General features: G+C 43.3%; 1 protein-coding gene across 3 annotated transcripts in view; it reads left to right on the top strand.

The window, feature by feature from the left end:
• Window positions 1-24,095, top strand: part of LOC140063957 (testicular acid phosphatase homolog) — a 90,412-nt gene that overhangs the window by 51,580 nt on the left and 14,737 nt on the right. For 2 of the 3 annotated variants that reach the window (XM_072110281.1, XM_072110279.1), the window contains exons 2-6: window positions 6,630-6,725; window positions 7,269-7,355; window positions 11,426-11,578; window positions 23,165-23,263; window positions 23,676-23,771. In XM_072110281.1, coding sequence (XP_071966382.1) covers window positions 7,269-7,355; window positions 11,426-11,578; window positions 23,165-23,263; window positions 23,676-23,771 — 435 coding nt within the window. In that variant the 5' untranslated portion in view covers window positions 6,630-6,725. The remainder of the gene's footprint in view (window positions 1-6,629; window positions 6,726-7,268; window positions 7,356-11,425; window positions 11,579-23,164; window positions 23,264-23,675; window positions 23,772-24,095) is intronic. The other variant, XM_072110280.1, reaches the window with a different exon arrangement.

Here is a 24,095-nt window from a genome sequence, read left to right as displayed (position 1 = left end):
GGGCTTGAATTGGCGAAAGCTCGCCTGGCAGCGGAGCGCCAGCTCCATGCGCATCATGCGCTTCTTGCGCATCTGTTTACATTCCCCTCACCCGCCATATCCCAAACTTATAAGAACGCTACTACACTTAACTTGGTGCAGGCTGGGACCGAGTCTGACCCTGGGGCTGGTCATATACTGCCGACGCAGAGAATTGCGGGGCCTACCTCGGTCCAGGTCTCAAAGGCCTACTATACCTCCTCCCACCCCTCCTCCACCTCCTCCTCCTCCGAATTACCATCCGTGGGCATGGCGCCATCAGTCGGTAGCTCTAGGCACAGCAGCAGTGCCGTCGCTAAGCGACAGCAGGCGGTGCTGAAACTGCTGAGCCTAGGCGATAAAAGGCACACCGCCCAAGAGCTATTACAGGGCATTCCACATCAAAGTTGTTAACTTTGTCGCCACCCTGCTGTGTAATCCCCAAAATATACTTGCAAACTTTTACCATTTAGGGATATTATTTCAGCGCTTCTTGCGCATCTGTTTACATTCCCCTCACCCGCCATATCCTAAACTTATAAGAACGCTACTACACTTGATCTTATACAAAAGGTTCTTAGAAGTGCTGTTTGGGGAGTAGCCTATAGACAGGGGCTTGGATTGGCGAAAGCTCGCCTGGCAGCGGAGCGCCAGCTCCATGCCAAGATCCAACTAACATAGTTTTAACTGCAGCACCTTTAATCTACTACTAGTTCACTGCCTCCATACATGGTCCCCTTATCAAACGAGCTGTGTCAGGCAGAATTTTGGGTTGTTTTCATGGCTTCCATGTTAACTTTGTCGCCACCCTGCTGTGTAATCCACAAAATATACTGGCAAACTTTTATCATGTACCGATATTATTTGAGCGCTTCTTGCTCACCTCCTTTGGTTCCTCTCTGCCACCCATTGGTTTGAAGCCTGAGTCCATTTAGGGTATGTTGCCATGCCACTCTCTAGCCTGCTGCCGCTGCCTCTGCCTCTGCATGCCGTCCCCTATAGTGTCAGGGTCAATTATTGGATGTTTTACATGCTATCTAGCTTCATTCTGTCACTCTGTCATGGCCATGCTGTTGCCCATAATTTTGGCATAATGGTGCGATTAAGCAGCCTCAGAGGCATCCATGCATGCTGCCCCTGCTGTTTCCTGTCCATTTCCGTGGTGTTTCCATCCTTTTCTGAGGTTCCCAGGTGTTTGGCCAAGCTTCCCTGTGCAGAGCCTTGGTCCCCTTGAAAAATGCTCGAGTCTCCCATTGACTTCAATGGGGTTCGTTATTCGAGACGAGCACTCGAGCATCGGGAAAAGTTCGTCTCGAATAACGAGTACCCGAGCATTTTAGTGTTCGCTCATCTCTAATCTCGACCCTTCTTGAAGCTCTCTGCTTTGCCATTATACATACGTAACTTTGGCCCATGAGGGTGTTTTGGGTATGACTGTGGTTTGTCTGCACTGCCACTCTAACCCGTCATCAATTTAATTTTGTCCTTTTGTTGTCATTATTTATCTCAATAAAATATTGTATGTTATTCTACCATTATCTTATGTCTTTGTTATGCCCTCTTTCCAGGCCTCATCCGGGGAAAACAATAGGTGGTATAGTTAGTAGTTAGGGGCATCGGACTGTTAATTAGATGCGACAATACATAGAGGGGTTTATACTTATAAAGAAGTTGATTTTGCTTCCTAGGTGTCCCTCTTCCCTTGGTTTCTATATTTTTGTTGTAAGGCATAAGGTATTGCATTGTTCCGAAAAGTCAGTACGCACATTATTAGTGGTAAGATCGAATACATAATCATTATCAACATCATTATCCAAAAACATTTCATGAGTGCTATTTACAGAATCTGCTGTCAAAAAAATGTTTCTTGACTTTGATATTTTGGGCCAACCTATTAACATCTAGGATAGTGTTAAAAAGATCAAACAGGTAGGTGAAAAAATAAAGACCTTTACTCAAGAGAGAAATGTGATAATTCATCAAAATATAACTAGTCAGATTCACCACAGTACACTCTATGTTTGGTTCCTCTTCTGTTGTCAAATTTTTATGCCCTCCAGCCCCGTTTTTTGAATGTCCAGAATTACAGTTACTATTCAATTCATTCCGTCCTTCATTATACAGAGTAAGGGAATGTGAAGTACAGGCAGTCCCCGGGCTACATACAAGGTAGGTTCTGTAGGTTTGTTCTTAAGTTGAATTTGTATGTAAGTCGGAACTGTATATTTTATCATTGTAATCCTAGCCAGAACTTTTTTGGTCTCTGTGACAATTGGATTTAAAAAATGTTGGATTGTCATAAGAATCAGGATTAACAATAAAGCTTCATTACAGACACCTGTGATAACTGTTACAGCTGATTATTGTAGCCTAGGACTAAAGTACAATAAATTACCAATATCCAGAGGTCCGTTTGTAACTAGGGGTCGTATGTAAGTCAAGTGTTCTTAAGTAGGGGACCGCCTGTATTGCTTATACCAGAAAAAGAAGATGAAACACTGCCACCTGAATCTTCAGTCTCTGACAAATTAGATCTCTTTTGTTTATTTTTATTAGATTTCCTTATTTTAAGAATAGATTTTGGTGTATCGTCACTTGTATTGCCATTCTTTCTATAGTAATGCCTTTTCCATAAATAAACTTAAAGGGCCACACTTACCTGTCCTGACGCGATCCCCGAAAGTGCAATGTCCAACGAGAATGCACATCTGTGATGATTCACTAAGATCGTGCGCCCGATATCCTGCATGTCTCGCTTCCCCGCTCAGGTCCGCAGGAGTTCACAATCTTCTTCTTGGTGCATGGAAGTGCATTATCTTGCAACACAATTGGAATCCTAAATCCTGCACTCAATCCCCCCATTTCTGTCGCATGAAAGCCAACGCAGCTGCACCAAAATCCGATCGTGTGCGACACAATCCACAGGTAAATACCTGTCCAAGTGGCGCAAATCCCGAAAACTTCAAAAATCTGACAAAAGTGCGGCCGTGTACCCTTAGTAAATAAGCAAAAATTCAAATTCAAATTGTGTCGCAAGTCATGCACTCACATACACCGGGAAGAAGAAGGTGAACTCCGGCGGACCTCAGCGGGGAAGCGACACATGCAGGATATTGGGCGCACAATCTTAGTGAATCGCGCCGGACTTCATCCTCGTCAGACAACGCACCTCGGGGATCGCGACAGGACCGGGTAAGTAAATGTGCCCCTGTGTCTCGCCATACATCGTGTCTGAGCTGTGCAACCGTGCCACAAAAGATTAGGAAGGTCCTATCCCGGACCCATATCCCCTGCAGACGTGTGAAAGAAACCTTAATCCTTAAAAAATGTGACGGAAGGCATTTTAGAAGTTTTGGGTAGCAGATTAAGGCTAATTTTTAAAATCATAAACAGCCCTAAAATCTCTGACAGAGATCTTAACAGAGCCTCCAACAATCCAAAAATATATAACTACATCATAGAATGCACATAGTTAGTGCAGCTAAGGTGCAGTTATGTAATGGTGATCGCACAAGCTTAGATCTGTATCTGACAGCCGGCATCCTGCACTAACAATCGGGTTGTATAACCCTTTAGGTGCCGTGGCATCTAAAGGATTTGTTCACCTTTCCTCCACCCAATCACCCCTGCTCCCCCCACAATCCGAAAGCTAAATCTTTTTTCGATACCGAGAGACATTTGGGGATTTGTTTTCTGCCAAACAAACTCTACTTTCAAATGGTACCATTTAACCCCTTAATGACCGCCCTATCGGGAATCTATGTCGGTCATTAAGGGTACTTCTTCTGATGCAACGCCTTTCTACGGCGCCGCATCAGAAGAAGATTTTGGGACATCGGGTCAGTATAGTGCCGGTGTCGGGCTGTGATATCACAGCCCAGACCCGACACTAACACCCGGGATCAGAAAAACTGCGCTTACCGGGGGATCCGATCCCTCCTGCCGCTGCCCCGGGTCCCGACGAGTGACCCGAGGCTGTCGGCTCCTCTTCTCGCCGGGTTCTGCCTTCCTGGCAGGACCCGGCTGTAAGTAACTGAGCACGCGCGGCATGCTCAGTTACTTACACTATACACTGCAATACAAGTGTATTGCAGTGTAAAGGCTTGAATAAGCGATCGGATGATCGCTTATTCAAGCCAAAAGGTTGAAAATATGTGAAAGTAAAAAAAAAAAGATTAAATTGTTTTATAATAATAATTAAATAAATAAATAAAATGAAGTCCCATAATCTCCCCACATATAATACAAACAATACACATACACATATAATGCAAATACAGTATATAAAACACAAAAACACACAAAAAATGTACATATTTGGTATCACCGCGTCCGTATTAATCTGTACAATAAATCTAAATCAACATTGAACCCGCTCGGTGAACGATGAAAAAAATAACTACGAAAAACTTCCCGTAATATACAATTTTTCATCAAACACCATCACAAAAAATGTTCTAAAAAGTGATCAAAAAAAGCTATGTTCCCTAATATGATACGACTGAAAAGAACAACTCTTTTCGCAAAAAATAAGCCCTCAACCAGATCTGACAACAGAAAAATACAGAAGTTATGGCCCTAAAAATTTATCAATAGTAAAAACAATGCGATATTCTCCAATATTGGTTTTGCTCAGGAAAATTGAGCAAAGATAAGAAAAACTATATAAATGAGGTATCACCGCAATCGTAGTGAACCAGAGAATAAAGATAAAATATTATTTTTACATTACGGTGAGCGGGGGGAAAAAAATGCTAAAAATACAAAATAAAAATTGATGATTTTGTTTGTGTCCCCCTTGAAATAGTTAATAAAATCTCATGAATAAGCTATAGACCCCCTAAATGAATTATCTATACATTGTATCTCATTCTGTAAAAAATAAGCCCTCATATGTTTGCATTACCAAAAAAAAATAAAAATGTATAGGTTGTACAATGTGACAATACAAATCTGCTGTGAAGGGCGCCTCCATTCATTCTATACTTGGCCTGTACAGAAGTTTACCACCACATATGTGGTATCAGTACACTCGGGAGGAATTGGGCATCAAACGTTGCAGTGCGTTTCATAATTTAATTTATTCTGAAACTGTCAGTTTGGCCTAAATGAATGTATGTTCCAAAAAAATTCCATAGTTTCTAAATGGCAGGTCCATATTGTTTTAACCCATGTGAAACACTTAAAGGGTTAATGGACTTAATAGAAGTTGTTTTACATACGTTGAGGGGTGAAGTTTCTATAGTGGGGTATTTCGTGGGGTTTTACTATTACTTAGGCCTTACAAAGTCACTTGGAAGCTGAGTTTTCCCTCAAAATGTGAGTTTTGGCAATTTTCATGAAAATGAGAAAAATCGCACCTAAAGTTCTGCGCCTCATAACATCCTAGAAAAGTGAGAGGATGCATAAAATATCATCCCAACATAAAGCAGACATTCCGTAAATGTAATTTATCAAGCTTTTTGGGTAGTTTTACTTCCTGTCTGGAAAGCAGAACATTTCAAACTAGGAAAATGAAGAATTTTTACAAACTTTTGCCAAATTTTCACTTTTTTTCAGAACGAATCGCAAAACGTATCACTTAAATTTTATAACTAACATGAAGTACAATGTATCACGAGAAAACATTCTCAAAATCACCGGGATATGTTAAAGCGTTATAACCAATTATCGTGAGACATGTCAGATTTGAAAAATCGAGTCTGGTCATTGAGCTGAAAACTAGTGTCGGTGATAAGGGGTTAATATTCTGTGTTATGTCCTGGGAACTTTAAAACATTTGTAAACACTGTTTTAAAGTAAATAATAGTCTTTAATTATATAGCACCATCATATTCCATATCGCTTTACAAATCATAAGGGGGCAAATACAAATAAAATAAGATATTACAATGTACAAACAGTCATAAGGAACTGTAGGAGTGATGGCCCTCGCTAAAGCTTACAGGCTATGAGGATGAGGTATAAGATGTAAAAAAACACAGCTAGTATTTATGGCTTGCTCTGCGAAGTCCAAATGGCACATCCCCTTTATTCTTTGGTTCAGTATGATCACAAGATACCAAATTTCTACAGCTTTACTATGTTTTAATACCATACCTTTTATTATGTTTTAAAAATTGCCAGATCAGCATTTTCTGACACATAGCTTTTTTATACTTCAATGTACAGAGCTTTTTTGCAGGACAAACTGATGTTTTCATTTATATCAATTTGGGATCCGAGCAAACCCTTTGATCACTTTGTATCTACAAATTAAAGCAATTTGGACACTTGGATGGTTTTTTTGCTACAACGTTGGCAATATAGTCTTATATTTTGCTAAAATGTGCATTTTGTAATGCTGGGATAGCTAATATATTTATGATTTTCTTCTTTCTTATTGTTATGTGTGTTATAGGGAAAAGGGGGTTGATTTTAACATTTAGTTTTTATTTAATTTTTTAAAATTTCCCAAGGGGATATAATTGCTCATACAATATAGTGCAATACAATTGTACTGCAGTACACTGCTAATATATTGGCTAACTAAATTGCTGAAGGCATCAGTTTTGCTTGATGACATGCTTTGATTTCCAACTTACATACTAAGTTGTTAATGTTTTTTTTAGGTCTATCGACATGGAGACCGCTCACCAATTGATACATACCCAACTGATCCATACAAAGATACAGTTTGGGATAATGGACTTCAACAACTGACACAGGTACATTCTAGTAACTATTTACTCATTTTTTAACAATCTATTATATGAGAGACAATTTTTATGTTATTTTTACCCATAGAAAAATACAGACAAAGGTCCTACTTGAGAGGACCCTATATCAGCCAACGTGGCCATGCATCATAAATTCATTTAAATGTTACTATATTACATATTTCACCTAAGGTGAGTGGATGTAGGCATTTTCCATAGTATTCACATGTAATTGGTAGGTTTAGGGCAGCTGGGCCCAGCTGAGTCTGCATTACATTTTAAACTAAGGGGTGTCCTTGTCTTGTTCTCACTCTTAATCCTGCTGTGCTTTACATTACCTGTTATCATGTAGTTTATTTTAATGTAGCACTGCAGACCTACAAGCATACCTACAGGACCTACAAAACATTTAGGACCTGCATACCATACACACATGCTCTACCCACTCAGGAGAGTCTTCTTATGAAATACAGTGAAACAGGACATTTTACACAAATTGTATGCAATTCCATAAGATAATTGAAATGCTTCACAATATCCTTTGATTTCCAGATGGGTATTAGACAGCAGTATGGACTGGGGCAGTTTCTAAGGAGGAGATATGAACATTTTCTCAGCCCATCATATAGGAAAGAGGAGGTATGTGGTATCTTTAGGTGCATAAAATGATTCAAAATACTCACCATAAACTATATTGTGGCTAGTATTGCAACTCAGCACTGAAATATCACACAGCCATGGACATAAGGAGCACTGTTCCCATATTGTACCTATAGAAGTGAAATTATTTATTGAGTAACTGTGTTTTATATCTTTAAGCAGTTCACAATAACCAAATATATCCAAACAGGTTCATCACCCTCTATTACATGTCATCTTAATGTGACCTGATGTGAACTTTAGTCTGTGGTATGAAATCAAGTCTGTCTAGGCCTAAATCCAAAGTGTCAGCATTCAACTTCTGGTTAAATCCTTGGATTTCTTTTGTTTTTATATTTCATTTTAGAATTCTCTGCCTGTAAAGACTCCCTATTAGGCTATATTCAGACAACCAGGCTGATTCTCAGACATGAAAAACTATCATTTTTTATCCACTTATCCTTGTGGCATCTGTTTTCATAAATTATAGTCTAGGATGGATTTTTACACTCCTTTTGACACAAGGCAGCTCAGGGCAAATTTTCTATAGCCTGTGCAGGTGATAGCTGCAATCCATACCAGGCATGTTCTGGCTTAGATTTCATTCCCGCACATGTTTACTGTGCTACAATTACTAGCATAAAGGAAACACTTAGAAATTCCGGAATAATGCACACTGGTGCAGGGAATATTAAGACTGAAATACAATAAATCCTCCTTTGGTCTGTAAGGGTGTGGTTACACATGGCACTTGCTTCTACACATGCAATGCAAGCCCCTGGGGGGAGGGTTCGGCCCAATGGTATATGCATTTCCATGGAAACACATGTGATCGGGAATCTCCGATTGCGGGTGTTGAGGCGGATGTCGGCTATAATATACAGCCAACACCTGCAGCTTCTGGCGCTGGCTCCGTTTAGGCCTGATGGAATAGTACTGCAAAATGCGGGAACGCACCTCCCGCCATGCAGTACTATTATGTCAAAGGGGTTAAATAGCGCCCCTAAAAAGTACAATTTTTCTTGCACACAACAAGTCCTCACACATCTCTGCAAATGGAAAAATAAAACAAAAAACTTTTTTAACAGAAACATAAAGACTCACTAGTTCTCTTTAGTTTCCATGATTTGTTTGGGCCATTTTTCTTAGAACCTTTGTGTATAAAAATACAATTGTTTCATAGAACATGTGAGTAATACATTTCCAGATAAAGTCCTTAACTCAGGTTGTTCGCTTTGCACAGAAATACATTTATTAAGCTGTAGTTCCTCATTTCTAGATTTCATTATTATTTTAATTCAGTGTTCTTCACCTTGCATTTCTCCTACTGTAGCGACATAAAAAGCCTAGCAGTACTAACATTTTGGTTTGAGTTATACTTTTAATTAATAATATACTTTTAAGTGCCACAGGTTGCAGGATACAGTTCTAAATGCATTATGAATCACTATATATATATATATATACACCCCCCTATAACAACTATATATAGTGCCCCTATAATAACTATATACACCCCCTATAACAACTATATACAGTGCCCCTATAATAACTATATACACCCCCATAATAAATATATACAATCCCCCTATCACAACTATATACAGATTCCTATTATTGCTCTACACCCCCCCCCCCAATAATAACCATATACAATTCTAGATATAATACCCCCCCCCCGCATTAACAACTATATACAGTTCTAGATATAATACTAAAATTGTACTCACCCTCCATCGTTCCCACGATGCCCGCTGTCTTCATCCTCCCTTGCGTTGTCAGGGTGGAGATCGGATGTAAACAAAGATGGCGGCGCCCTGCTACAGCCCGCGCCGTGAGTCGCGGTGACGTCACACGCTGTGACGTCACACTCTGCGACGTGACCCAGCGGCAGGGCGCCGCCATCTTCATTTACATTGGAACGTCTATGGCAGAGCAGGGAACTTATTGTTCCCTCGCACTGCCATAGACTGAAGGCAGAAACATCGTCGGGATTTGGCCCGCGGCCCGGGGAGCCCGGCGCCGAATTGCCCCAATTTGGTGGGGGCCCCTCTTATCCGGCTCTGCCTGTCACGGTCTCTCTGTCAGTCCCTGTCACGGCCTGTCTTTCAGACCCTGTCATTGCCTGTCTGTCATTCCCTGCCACGGCCTGTCTGTCAGTCCTTGTCACGGCCTGTCTGTCAGTCCCTGTCACGGCCTGTCTGTCAGTCCCTGTGACGGCCTGTCTGTCAGTCCCTGTCACGGCCTGTCTGTCAGTCCCTGTCACGGCCTGTCTGTCAGTCCCTGTCACGGCCTGTCTGTCAGTCCCTGTCACGGCCTGTCTGTCACTCCCTGTCACGGCCTGTCTGTCAGTCACTGTCACGGCCTGTCTGTCAGTCCCTGTCACGGCCTGTCTGTCAGTCCCTGTCACGGCCTGTCTTTCAGTTCCTGTCACTGCCGGTCTTTCAGTCCCTGTCACTGCCTGTCTGTCGGTGCCTGTCATGGCCTGTCTGTCAGTCCCTGTAATGGCCTGTCTGTCAGTCCCTGTAATGGCCTGTCTGTCAGTCCCTGTAATGGCCTGTCTGTCAGTCCCTGTAAGGCCTGTCTGTCAGTCCCTGTAACGGCCTGTCTGTCAGCCCCTGTCACGTCCTGTCTGTCAGCCCCTGTCACGTCCTGTCTGTCAGCCCCTGTCACGGCCTGTCTGTCAGCCCCTGTCACGGCCTGTCTGTCAGCCCCTGTCACGGCCTGTCTGTCAGCCCCTGTCACGGCCTGTCTGACAGCCCCTGTCACGGCCTGTCTGACAGCCCCTGTCACGGCCTGTCTGACAGCCCCTGTCACGGCCTGTCTGACAGTCCCTGTCACGGCCTGTCTGCCAGTCCCTGTCACGGCCTGTCTGCCAGTCCCTGTCACGGCCTGTCTGCCAGTCCCTGTCACGGCCTGTCTGCCAGTCCCTGTCACGGCCTGTCTGCCAGTCCCTGTCACGGCCTGTCTGTCAGTCCCTGTAATGGCCTGTCTGTCAGTCCCTGTAATGGCCTGTCTGTCAGTCCCTGTCACGGCCTGTCTGTCAGTCCCTGTCACGGCCTGTCTGTCAGCCCCTGTCACGGCCTGTCTGACAGCCCCTGTCACGGCCTGTCTGCCAGTCCCTGTCACGGCCTGTCTGCCAGTCCCTGTCACGGCCTGTTTGCCAGTCCCTGTCACGGCCTGTCTGCCAGTCCCTGTCACGGCCTGTCTGCCAGTCCCTGTCACGGCCTATCCCACAGTCAAAGAAATAAAGCCTAAGGGCTCATTCAGACAGCCGTCTATGGGGATGTATATATGCGGCTGCAATGAACTATAAAAAGGTCTCATTACCAAGTTGCCACAAAATAAACACTTTATGATGGGTAAAACTAATGAATTGTCTCAAGACCTTCACAAAGTTATCATGGCCAAAAAAAACTGATTGCATTGGTTACAAAAGAGATTGTAAACTACTGAAGGTTCCAGTGAACAATGTTGAGACCATTATTTGTCAGTGGACTAAAAATAATTTCACCAGAAATTAAACCACGACCAGGTACTCCCTGCAAGATTTCATAGGAGTGAAAATAAAAGAGTGGTCCAAGAGTCAAGCACCATATGGGGGAATCAGTGGGTACATTTTTTTCAAAGAACCTACAACCTACATTTCCTGTATGGAAGACTCCATTTATGAACAGAAAGAAGTTTCAAGTATGTTTAAAGTTTGCTCAAAAAACATTTAGACCTGTAAAATACAAAGAGAATATAGCCTCTTAAGATGAAACCAAAACTCTTTGGATGCCATAAAATACACCATGTTTGGTGTCCAAAATGTACTGCATATGTACTGAATATCACACCAAAAACACCATACCAACAGTGAGTTATGGAGATGGTCCCTCATGTGAGTACAGTAAAAACTGAGAATCATTTTTTTTCACTAATTTTTGTGTGAGGCACTTGGTAAGCTCCAAAACAAAACATTCCTATATCCCCACATTCTGAGTACTTTTATTTTAAATATTTACTACTAACTTTAAAGTGCAAATACTTATAATTGTTACATTAACTTCTTCTCTCTCCGTGCACAGATCTATGTGCGCAGTACAGACTATGACAGGACTTTAATGAGTGCCCAAGCAAACCTGGCGGGATTGTATCCTCCCAATGGAACCCAGCAGTGGCATTCAGATATTCTATGGCAGCCAATTCCAGTACATACTGTGCCTGTATCCCAAGACAGAGTAAGATATTGTGCATTTTTGTATTGTTACTTGTGTGATTGTTATTTTTATATTCTAAAGCCGGCAGCAAATGCCCATGATCACTAATATTATAGGTTCAATAATATAATGTTATTACAGATGACGTGAATAATATTATCTAGTTACAGTAGCCCATGCCAAATGAATCATAATAATATACAAAACTTTAAGTGAGCCGTCAGATATTGGGGGTCATTTACTAAGGGCCCAATTCGCGTTTTCCCGACATGTTACCCGAATATTTCCGATTTGCACCGATTTTCCCTGTATTGCCCCGGGATTGCCACACGATTGGATTTTGGTGCATCGGCGCCGGCATGCACGCGACGGAAATCGGGGGGGGGGGGGGGGTGGCCGAGCAAAAACCTGACGGACTCGGAAAAGCCGCCGCATTTAAAAAAAAAAAAGTGCCGCGGGACTCGCGCTTACCTGCACCAGGAATAGGCCGGTGAATTTCAGGGCATTCCGGCGGGCCTCGGGAAACTTCAGCGCAGCAGCGCCACCTGGTGGACGTCGGAGGAACTACCTTAGTGAATCCCTGACGGACCCGAATCCACCGCAGAGAACGCGCCGCTGGATCGCGAATGGACCGGGTAAGTAAATCTGCCCCATTGACTTTAAAAAGGGCAAGTATTAAGATCTAATAAGAGCTAAATCGGAAAAGCTAGTCAACTCAGTGTAAACAGCAGGTCTTGTGGGATGTTTCTAGCAAAAGTGGTTAGTATCTAATAAAAGTGATCTATGAATACTATATATAGGTATTAAATCATCAACAAGGCTACGCTTGCCTAAGGTTCTCATATTGGTATTAACCCACAGAGTTCAACAAATGTGTTATATTTTAATCCTGCTAGGATTTGATATTCTGATGTCTGAAGTGATTTTGGTTGTTTGTTATGGGTCTATGGGTTATCTAGAAGGACTGGTGTTTGTGTAATTGATTATTGAATGAAGTGAGTTTTATTGATTTTGAAGGTAAATTACTTTTAAGAAAAGCAGATAATCTTTGCCTTTTTTCAGCGCTTCTTTCTCTTGTAATGAGCATTGCATCAGAAGTCCCAGAATACAGCAAAAAGATTAGAATAGGAGGATAATGATTACCTATTTCCATACCTAGGGAGTATTTCACTTGATAATTCAGCTCTCTGAGGAGATTAGACTATCCAGGAAGGCTATGCTCAATGTGAGGATTCCCAACGTACCCTTACAACAAAGGGATAGGATGTATTGTACTGTATCCACACTCCTGGAAGCAGGAGCAATAGTGAACATTGGCAGCAGCCAGTGTTGGCTGCTGACAATGTACAGGGTGTTTCCCCCAGTGATGTCATCGTCCTTTCATGGACAGTTACATCCCTGGGGACCTCTCTGAGCGTACGCCAGTGGAGGCCACGAGTGCATGCAATACTTTGCATCCGTCCCCCTCAGACTCCAATGGTCTCTGCTGAGCATATACTTCGATGAAGCAAAGCATACGACGTATACTGTACAGACATATAATGTGGAGGCAAAAAGCTTGATATATTTATAGTTATTTGACTGCTTCTATAATGTGTATCCTGAGAATCTCTGGATCTGAAGCTTTGATGAGCCCATCATCCACATAAAGTACCGTATATACTCCAGTATAAACCGACCCGAGTATAAGCCAAGACACCTCATTTTACCACCAAAAACTGGGAAAACCTATTGACTCGAGTATAAGCCGAGGGTGTAGTATACAGCTAGCCAGCCCCCATGTAGTATACAGCTAGTCCCCATGTAGTATATATCCAGTCCCCATGTAGTATAGAGCCAGCCCCCCTGTGGTATACAGCCAGTTCCCATGTGGTATACAGCCAGCCCCCATGAGGTATACAGCCAGCCCCCCATGAGGTATACAGCCAGCCCCCCATGAGGTATACAGCCGCCCCCATAAGGTATACAGCCGCCCCCATAAGGTATACAGCCTGCCCCCATAAGGTATACAGCCTGCCCCCATAAAGTATACAGCCTGCCCCATAAAGTATACAGCCTGCCCCCCACAAAGTATACAGCCTTCCCCCATAAAGTATACAGTCTGTCCCCATAAAGTATACAGCCTGCCCCCTTAAAGTATACAGCCTGCCCCCTGCCAAGCGTATAAAAAAATAAAAAACTTAATACTCACCCTCCGGTGTCCTGATCGTTGGTGCGGGTCCCGATCTTTAGTGCGAGGCTCCCGATCCTCGGCGCGCTACCAGGCGGCGGCGGCTCCTTTTCTCTCTTCTTTCTTCTGTAGCCAGCAGATCGTGTCCATGCGATCTGCCGGCAGGCGTGCACTATGATAACGTGGTGTCGCGGCTGATGACGACACCGCTGCATCTTATTGTGCGCCCGCCGGCAGATCGCATAGACGCTATCTGCCGGCCACAGAAGTAAGAAGAGGAGCTGCCGGCGGCGGCTGGTACCGCGCCAAGGATCGGAGCCTCGCGCTGAAGATCAGGACCCGTGCAAACGATCCAGACACCGGAGGGTGAGTATTACATTTTTTATTTTTTATTTGACTCGTGTTTAAGCCGAGGTGAGGTTTTTTAGCACATTTTTTGTGCTGAAAAACTCGGCTTATACACGAGTATATACGTGTATATACAAAATTCCTAATCTTGACAGGGCTGCTAGGATCACTACCATTTTAGCAAAGTGACTCGTGGCCATAGAGATCAAAAAGGGCAGAGCTGTGAACGCAAGGTGTTGAATTCCTTACAACTTTTAACAGTGTTAAGGGGAAACTTTCTGTAGGCATGGATGGGAATAGGCCATAACATCTCCTAGATGCAGAGGAGCTGTAACAACAGCGTCTTCATCCTGAATTTCTTCTTCATCAATGAAATGTTGAGTGCTGCTTTGCTGCTATAAAATATGAGAATAAAATCCCTTCCTCAACTGTAAAGTATTCACTTTGCATTTTAGACTTTACTTTGTTTTTATCTGTGTAGTATGTTTTCTACAGAGTAACAGCCTTTTCTTGCTTTGTTTAGGAATCTTATATCTATCCCCTCTAGCACTTTATTTTCATCATTTTTTAAATATACTTTTATTTTATTAGGATGTTTAAAGGCTTAGAAGCCACACAACAGCAGCAATTTTCCTAATTTTCAAGGAAATTGTTGAATTAATTTTAGAGACAAATGCATTTTTGTTTTAATGTTTGTAGTTTTGAAAGGCCTTTTTATTAAAAAAAATCCTCCAATTTAAAAAAAATGTTGCCATCAAACTATTCAAAATAGCTTGTATGAAGCTGGTTTATCCTTTGACCAAGAACATGCAGGTTCTTGGTTCAAAGATAACCTTGATTTCATATGTAAATGAGCCTACAAATGCTTTGTCGGGCATTTTAGGATTACTCCAAGGCTTCACCACTATAACATGGTCTGTGAGCTACTCTGTCACATCACCCCCCAGCCTAATCTTCCCCCATCTTTCTATGGTACTAGAAATTCAGTAGTCTAAGAGCCATTTGAATTCCAGAAATAGGTTCTCACTTTTAAGGTGGCAAAACCAACTGTTATCATCAAAAGGAGCACGGGACTAGCACTACTGCCGTAGATATAGTGAGGATCAAAGCATACAGAAAACAACCAATTATAAATTCACAAACAAGAAAAAGAAGTATGCTATGAGACCCAAAAGTAAACAAATTTTATTTGTACCATAGTACACCACAACACAAAAATATTAAAAACATTTAAAAGTGTGAACAAAGGTTCCAGTTCCGGCGCTGATGGAAGCGGCAGCGTAGTTCAGAGCTCCCGAACTCCACCGCCACAAACCCGCTCCCGACCGCTAAATTACGCACGACGGTCTCCTCTGACGGAGGAGCGAAACCGGCACCGATTTGCCAGACAGTATATGGAGCGCTATCTGCTCCGCAGCGGCCAGAAACCCTCGCAAACCCTGGGTAGAGGAGACACAGCAGCCAGCCCCGTGCCCAAGATGGCGCCGACAGAACAGAACCATGCGCCAATCGACCAAGTGAGAGATACGCACCAGCCAGCGCCACCAGATGAAGAGACGGAAAGGAGAAGAGAAGGTAGTACTGGCATAGACTACCAGCTACTGGCTAGCGAGGTCAGAAAATGCCTGGCACCAGATCTAGTGAGCACCATAACGGCGGCCATACAAGCCACGTTAGCTGAGGTGAAAGGCCAAGTGGGGAAACAGGAGGTCCGCCTAGGGAAGGTGGAAGCACAACTCACAGACCTCCTGCAGAAAACGTCGGAGTCCATAGAGGAACAACAGAAGACAGAGCAATACCTGCATGTGCTGTATGATCGCATAGAAGATCTTGAGAACAGGGCCCGACGCAGTAACCTGAGAATGGTGTGTTTACCGGAAACCATCCCAGCGGCCATGTTGTACGAGATCTATGAGGAGGATCTGCCGCGGGCCCTCAAGCTGGGTGGTAGGCGCATAGTGGAGCAGGCTCATCGGGTGGGACCATTGCCGAGGCCTCAGAGCAGGTCACAGGAAGGAAGGAAGGAAGGAAGACCGAGGCAGGTAATCGCTAAATACCTCAACTATGTGGATAAGGAGGACATACTAAGAGCTTATAGAAATCTGCACTCTTCCCTTCAGATTAGAGGCCATAAGGTGCTGCTTTTCCCAGACTTTTCAATAGAAGTCACCAGGCAACACAAACAGTTTAGTCCGGTCTGTTCAGTGCTGGTGACACACAATACCCGCTTCCAGTTGGCCCATACGGCGATTCTGCGCTACAAGAAGACCAACCAAGCAGGGATGCAGAGAAAAGAGATGGAACCTTTCCGCAAGATGGGGATCTCCAACAGCAACGCGGAGAATACCGGAACAAGAACAAGGGAGGCCTAAAAGAGGCTGAGCCAGAAGAGACTATTGAGAGTCTGCATCAGGTACCAGTGGACAATGTCGAGAAAGTAGATAATGCTATAGCATAGCCACAATGAGAGAATTGCTCTGAAAGAAAGACAGAAAGAAGCAGAAGGGAGAAGGGGAGGGGGTGGGGATGAGGGGACAAACAGTATTTCTGTTATTATATATAAAAAAAAAATTTAATTTTAATTTTAATTTAATGCAGCATAGGAAAGGTTAGCCAGAAGAAGACTCAGCGGAGCTGGTAAGCAAAGAGGGTGCCAAGTGAGGGAGGCATAAGAAAGCTAGCTTAGAAAGCTCGATCATAGGCGGGGGAGGGGGGAACTATCCATGACATCAGAATAAACAGGAAGTCTTTGGCTTGAAAGCATAGTTGGGGAGAATATAGCAGAGTGACTATTCAACAATTATAGGTTTAAAGGACACCTGTCATCAGGTCTGTGTCACTTGTCCTGTCACTACTACCTGTTGGAGCAGCTCACAAGGATCCCATCCCAGCCTTTATCTAGTTATTTCATACATTAATAATTGTAAAATCACATATTTTTATCATGTAAATGAGGCTGGTCACATGGTCAGAGGCAGTGATGTCACCCCTGTTACCCCTCCCCTCTCCTCCTCCTGCTCATGTCTGTGTGTAATGTATAGTAAAGCATTGGTAGTGTGTGCTGCATCTGCTGACATGCTGCATCCTCCTAATATACAGGTGAGAGACACAGACATCAGCTACACATGAATCTGACATGTTCTGCTATAACATGGCTGCAGCCTGGAGCTGTTGTATCTCTCCTATACACAGGGGCAGGGGCCGCCAGCACCAGGAAGCACATCATTATACAGCCTCACATCATTATACAGGCTGTCAGTCATGCACTGGGGGTGTGGCTGTGCCTCCCACTCATGAATAAGGTGGACAGCTTGAATATGCTAATGCTTCATTGGACATTTCACAGGTCATTTGCATACAGCTTTAGGACCTCATTGCTTAAGTTTACAGGCATGTAGAGGGACAATGAAGGGATAGAGGCAATGCTTTCTAATGGCAGTTTATGAAAATATATTTAATTTAGGGGGTTATTTTGCATGACGGGTTCTCTTTAAATTGTTTGTACTGTTTGCTACGTTGTAGAGTTATTCCATACACAGGTGGGACGGGACGGGAGTCTCCTTTGGCAGGGGGTGAATCTCATTAAAACGAGAGGGAGACGCACCACACAACTAGGTTACAGGGGCAAAATAACCACAAGGTTCTCACCAAAATGAGAGTGGTGTCGTGGAATGTGAAAGGGCTGAGAGCCCCACAGAAAAGGGTAATGGTCCTTCGTCATCTCAAAAGATTAAAAACTCATATAGCTCTACTGCAGGAGACCCATTTGGGAACAGAGGATTTTCCTAGAATGTGCAAATTGTGGGTTGGAGAGGTCTATGGATCACCTGCAGTAGACAGAAAGGCAGGAGTCCCGATTTTGATCAACAGATCTCTGGCACACAAGGTAACAGCGGTGTCAAGGGACGAGGAGGGAAGACAGGTTACGATACAGCTTCAGATGGCTGCAGACGTTCTTAGTGTATCATGTGTATACGCCCCAAACACAGACCAGGAATCTTTCTTCATCTCTCTTAGAGACACATTAAATGGTGACACTACCCCTTGGAAAATAGTGAGAGGGGATTTTAATGATGTAATGGAGGCACAAGAGGACCGTGACAGAGGGGGGGGGGACACCTGGGAGGGGTCACGTGGAGACATCAACCCCACTCTCTAGATTACAACAAGCGGTGGCTCTAGAAGATATTTGGAGACTGCAACACCCCCAAGGGAGTATTCTCACTATTCCCACCCCCACAATTCATGGTCTAGAATAGACTATTTCTTTGTATCGGGCAGTCTGCTAAGGAGGGTCCAGGCAACTCAGTTGGAGAGCATGGTAATTTCTGATCACTCCCCGGTGACATTAGATATAGGGGACGTATGTCCCAAAGGCACGTACTACCTGTGGCGATTCCCGACGTTTTTAGCGCGAGACGAGAGTTTCATAGTCCTAATGAAGGGGTGGTGGCTGGAGTTCATAGAGGAAAATGGGGTGCACGCGACTGACTCCTCACTATATTGGGAGTCAGGCAAGATATATCTGAGGGGTCACATCATGGACTATGTCAAAGCATTAAAAAAAAACAGCAGAACAGTACAGGAAAACAAGTGAAGCGGTGCGCAAAGCATATACAGATTTCTTGGGAGGCACAACGCAGGCTAACAAGGAGGCATGGATCCAGGCACAAAGGAACTACATGATTTGGGCAGAAAGGAAGGAGAGTTTTGTTAGGTCCCAGCTGCAGCTAGATCTGCACAAATTTGGGGATAAGTCCGGAAAACTGCTTGCAAACCTGGCTAAGGGCAGGAAACCGCGGTCTTACATACTGAAACTCAAAGATAGTGGAGGAACAGTACATGCAGACCCGGCAAAGATTACTTCCATTTTGGGAGACTATTATGCCACGCTGTATGTTGACACGCAAGGGGGAGACCGACGGGGGGAAGGATTTCTCCAACGAGTAAAACTGCCCAAGGTGACTCCTGAGCAATTGCAGTTATTAAATGCCCTGATTTCCACAGAGGAAATTCAGCACACAATTAAAAACATGCCGAATGGAAAAGCACCGGGACCGGACGGATACCCGGGAGAATTCTATAAGGCCATGCACGAACAAGTAACCCCGATACTTACAAGTCTATTTAATAAGCTAGGACAGGGTGCGCCCCTCTCAAAACATCTAAACACAGCATACATAAAACTAATTCCAAAAGAGTGGAAGAGCTCAGAAGATCCGGCCTCGTACAGGCCAATATCACTAATAAATGTGGACCTAAAGCTCATATCTATATAATATTTGCAAATAGGTTGGCTACGATGTTACCCGCGCTACTAACACCATACCAGGCAGCATTTACTCAGGGCTGCTCGGCAGTTACTAATGTTCGTAGAGTTCTAGTGGCCCTAAACGTGTCTTCTAGACTACCTCAGGGGGTGAAGGGCGTCTGCCCTGGTCACTCTAGATGCAGAAAAGGCGTTTGATAATGTGCGTTGGGAGTGGCTAGGGCAGGTGCTGGATGTAATGGGCTTTGAAGGAGCTTTTCGCACATACTTGGGAACAATTTACCGCAATGCGTGGGCAAGGATACACACTCCAGGCTTTTTATCGAAGCCCTTTCCGCTACAAAAGGGAACACGCCAGGGGTGCCCCCTCTCCCCACTCCTTTTCAACATAGCCCTAGAACCGATGGCACGGTGAGGTAACTCCTCCCTCAGGGCAGCTTTTTTGCGGACGATATTGTCCTGTTCATGGCGAATCCACAAACACAGTTACCGGCACTTCTACAGGTATTCAATGAATACGCAGAGATATCGGGGTACTGTTTAAATAGGGAAAAATGTGAGGTCCTCTTTCTAGGGGGATCACAGGTCACTAGGATAGGAGCAATCCCGGTCGCTCCCTCCTGGATTACCTACTTAGGGATAAAAATAGGCAAGACCCCGGAATCTATATATCGCCAATACAGAAATATGACCTGACGGGTGATCAGACAATGCAATTGTCAAATTTCTATCTGAACAAGATCCGAGACATGACACTGGAAGGAACAGAAAATGACTGGGACCGGACTCTGAGATTCCCCATGCAAACGGGAGGCATATCCATATTATACCGATTCATCCGAAAGAGGGTGGGAAGTAAAGAACTTGCTTTCACCAGTTGGGGCAGACAGTTTGGGGTGGAAGGCATAGGGGAAAGAATCCTTAAGGGGTGGCAGGCGGTCAGGAACAATGTACTTAATGAAAGGTGGAGGGACACCCAGTTCCACATAATGCATAGGGCAATCTGGCCCCCTCCCCAGCATTCCCAGAAAGAAAAGTGGAATGCCCAAAATGCCGGGAGCCAGGTACTGACTTGTACCATGGTCTATGGGACTGCCCTCAGTCCAGAGCATTCTGGACGGAGGTGCAGGGACTGGGCACCTCACTGTGGGACAGGGAGATCTGCAAAGACCCGATTACATACCTGTGCCATTATGACATAGGACAGGAGGACGAGTCCCAACCCACATCAGAAGTATTGCCAAAACTGTTTCATGTAGTCAGTCTGGTAGCAAAGAGATGCCTCCTGCAGCACTGGTTAGAGCCAAGGATCCCCCCGGTATCCACAGTCCTGGATCAAATGACCCAACTTTTTTACTTAGAGCGGTTGGAGGCAGAAAAGGCCAAATCCAAATTGACTGGGAAACTTTTTAAGAGATGGAAGGGGCTTCCTGGCACATCACGTCTCCCCAGGGGAAAGGGAGAGCATTTTCCAGCCATTCACGCTTACTCAATGGTATTTGACGGAACAATTAAGGGGCATGCTCAGGAACTGGGTGATACCTGCTTAGGGGACTGAATAATTCTGGTTCCACAGAAGGGAAAAAAGACATCAGAAGGTTTAGGTCTGGGAGGCCCTTACAGGTGTGAACCTCTCACAGGTGTATGGAGAAGTTAAGAAGTTGGACAGACAAATTAAATATCGAGTTCGAGTGATTAATGCGATGATATCCAAAGTAATAGATATGCTGTTTCCAAACTCGATAATTTTATATGTAGTATAGTTTGGTTGTTCATTTGACCTGCGAGTCAAATACCAATATTATGGCACTGCCGAGATCTATGTAATAAATGGCCTGCAAGCCATATATGTGTGGTGTAACTGTTTGTACCTAAAAATAAAAATTAAAAATTAAAAAAAGAAAAAGTGTGAACATTACACAAATATAGACTAACAGGGAGACCTAGCATATGATAATGCCAGTCAACCCGACCAACACCAGCTCCCCCCAATGATCAAAGCATCTCTTTTTTGCTACTTACCTGGTCCGGAGAGGCTTTGATCATTGGGGGGAGCTGGTGTTGGTCAGGTTGACCGGCATTATCATATGCTAGGTCACCCTGTTGGTCTATATCTGTGTGTTGTTCACACTTTTAAATGTTTTTAATATTTTTGTGGTGTACTATGGTACAAATAACATTTGTTTACTTTTTACTTTTGGGTCTCATAGCATACTTCTTTTTCTTCTTTGTGAAACCAACTGTTATGGCATGAATGGCCGACCATCTGATGTGTATTAACTTATTCCAATGCTCTTCAATTCTCCCATTCACAGGTGTTGGGTCAGCAGAGCCTAATGAACATATGAACTTCAGGGAGAAGGGCTATCTCTAAAGGAATGGATATTAACCAGTTTGTGACTGCCCGCCATGTATTCACGGCGGCGGTCGGGTCGCGCTGCATGGAGAGAGCTCACGGGCTGAGCCCTCTCCATAGCCGGTAAGTCTTTGCTGCATATTGCAGCAAAGGCTTACCGGTAACACCTGCGATCGGTGCCAGCACCGATCACGGGTGTTATCACAGCGATGGCTGCCGGCAAAGCTGCCGACAGCCTCAAAAGCCATCTTACTTGGGATCGCCACTCCCCATGACGTCATCGGGGAGCGGCGATCCGACTCCATGGTAGCCTCGGGTCTTCTGAAGACCCGTGGCTATATCGTTTTAATCCCTTCATTACAATGTGCTGATAGCACATTGTAATGAATGAGGAGGAAAATCCCCATATACTGCCATACTGTAGTATGGCAGTATATGATAGGATCGATCAGACAATCTAGGGTTAAAGTACCATAGGGAGTCTGAAAAATAGTAAAAATAAAAAAAAAAGAAAGTTAAAAAAAAAAAATTATAATAAAAAACCTAAAATTTTAAATCACCCCCCTTTCCCTAGAACTGACATAAATATAAATAAACTGTAAAAATCATAAACACATTAGGTATCGACACGTCCGAAAATGCCCGATCTATCAAAATATGATAACGTTTTTTCAATGCGTTTAACCCCGTAACGGAAAATAGCGCCCAAAGTCAAAAATGGCACTTTTTGGCCATTTTGAAAAATATAAAAAAATCTATAAAAAGTGATCAAAAGGTTGTACAGTCCTAAAAATGATATAATTGAAAATATTATCAAATTTCGCAAAAAATTACACCACCCACAACTCCGTACACCAAAATATAAAAAAGTTATTATCGCCAGAAGTTGGCAAAATCAAAAAAAAATTTTTACAGGAGGTTTTAATTTTTGTAAATGTATGAAAATATTATAAAACCTATACAAATTTGGTATCCCCTTAATCGTACCGACCCAAAGAATAAAGTAGACATGTCATTTGGGGCGCTCAGTGAAAGACGTAATATCCAAGCCCACAAGAAAATAGCGCAAATGCGTTTTTTCACCATTTTCACTGCATTTGGAATTTTTTTCCCGCTTCCGAGTACATGGCATGGAATATTTAATACCATCACTATAAAGTGCAATTTGTTACGCAGGAAACAAGCCATCACACAGCTCTTTACGTGCAAAAATAAAAAAGTTATAGAGTTTTGAAGGTGGGGAGTGAAAAATGGACATGAAAAAACAGGAAAGGGCCCGGTCCTTAACCGGTTAAAGCATTGTCTGACTACATTTACAGAAGAATAATGCTACAAATTTATTTTATATACAAGTACTTACTAAAATACAAATATCAGAAGAGCTGACAGATCCTAATTAATGTGAAAGGATAGACATATTGTCATATGTTGCAATGTCATGCATTTTCTTCCTTTGTTCCATAGCTACTAAAATTTCCATCCAAAGATTGTCCCCGCTTTTATGAACTAATGAAGGAGACAATTCAGCTGCCAGAGTATAAGGACCGGATGAATGCCTGGGAGGTAATATAACCTCAGACCCATTTTACACTCAGCATTAGTTGTGTGGTGTATGACTGTAAAACTATATCACTACACACACTGAAGGCCAGGAAATGTGTTCTCGTGATATTTTACTCTTCTTCTGGTTGTATAGAGGCCATGCAGATCATGTTTCTGTAAGCTGACCAACACATATAATTTCATAAACTAAACTTCTCAGCAGTGTAGGACTGACAGCCCCTCACCAACCAAATATTGAAGGTGTACCATAAAAACAAAATAATGGTGGGCACTGGAGTAAAGTAAAAAGTTACATTTGTTGAAAACCTCTGTGTTGGTCCGTTCTAAGTTTCAGTATGGGATACTATTATTTTTGTGTCAGCAGATGGTGGTACTATACTACTCTTCTTGACTTTTCCTGTAATACTCTTAGGATTTCATTGCACGTGTCGCAAACTATACTGGCTATAGTGTGGACCAAGCCCTCTCTCGGCGAGTATGGAAAGTGTATGACACACTTTTTTGTCAGGTATGAACTGCTTTATTTTTTGTTATGGATAAGGAGTATCAAAGTATATAAGCTTGGGAAAAGATGCAGGTCCATCATGTCCAACCTATAAGATTAATCAATTTTTTCCCCTTATTTAAGAAATTTTTTATCTCAAAAAAGGCATCCAAGCCTCTCTTGAACACGTACAAAGTATCCACCTGGAGCATGTTAGAGATAAATTTCCCAAGACTTCAGACACATCTAGGAAATACTAGAATTCTCTATTATGCTGCTCTCTGCTGTTCCCCTTGGATAAGGGTTCATTCACACTGCCGTCTGCAGGGACGTACATGCGGCCGAAAA

The sequence above is a fragment of the Engystomops pustulosus genome, chromosome 6 (genome assembly GCF_040894005.1).
Source record: "Engystomops pustulosus chromosome 6, aEngPut4.maternal, whole genome shotgun sequence".
Classification (NCBI taxonomy): Eukaryota; Metazoa; Chordata; class Amphibia; order Anura; family Leptodactylidae; genus Engystomops; species Engystomops pustulosus.
The sequence above is the reverse complement of the archived record's forward strand: the minus strand, read 5'-3'. Positions and strand labels throughout refer to the sequence as shown.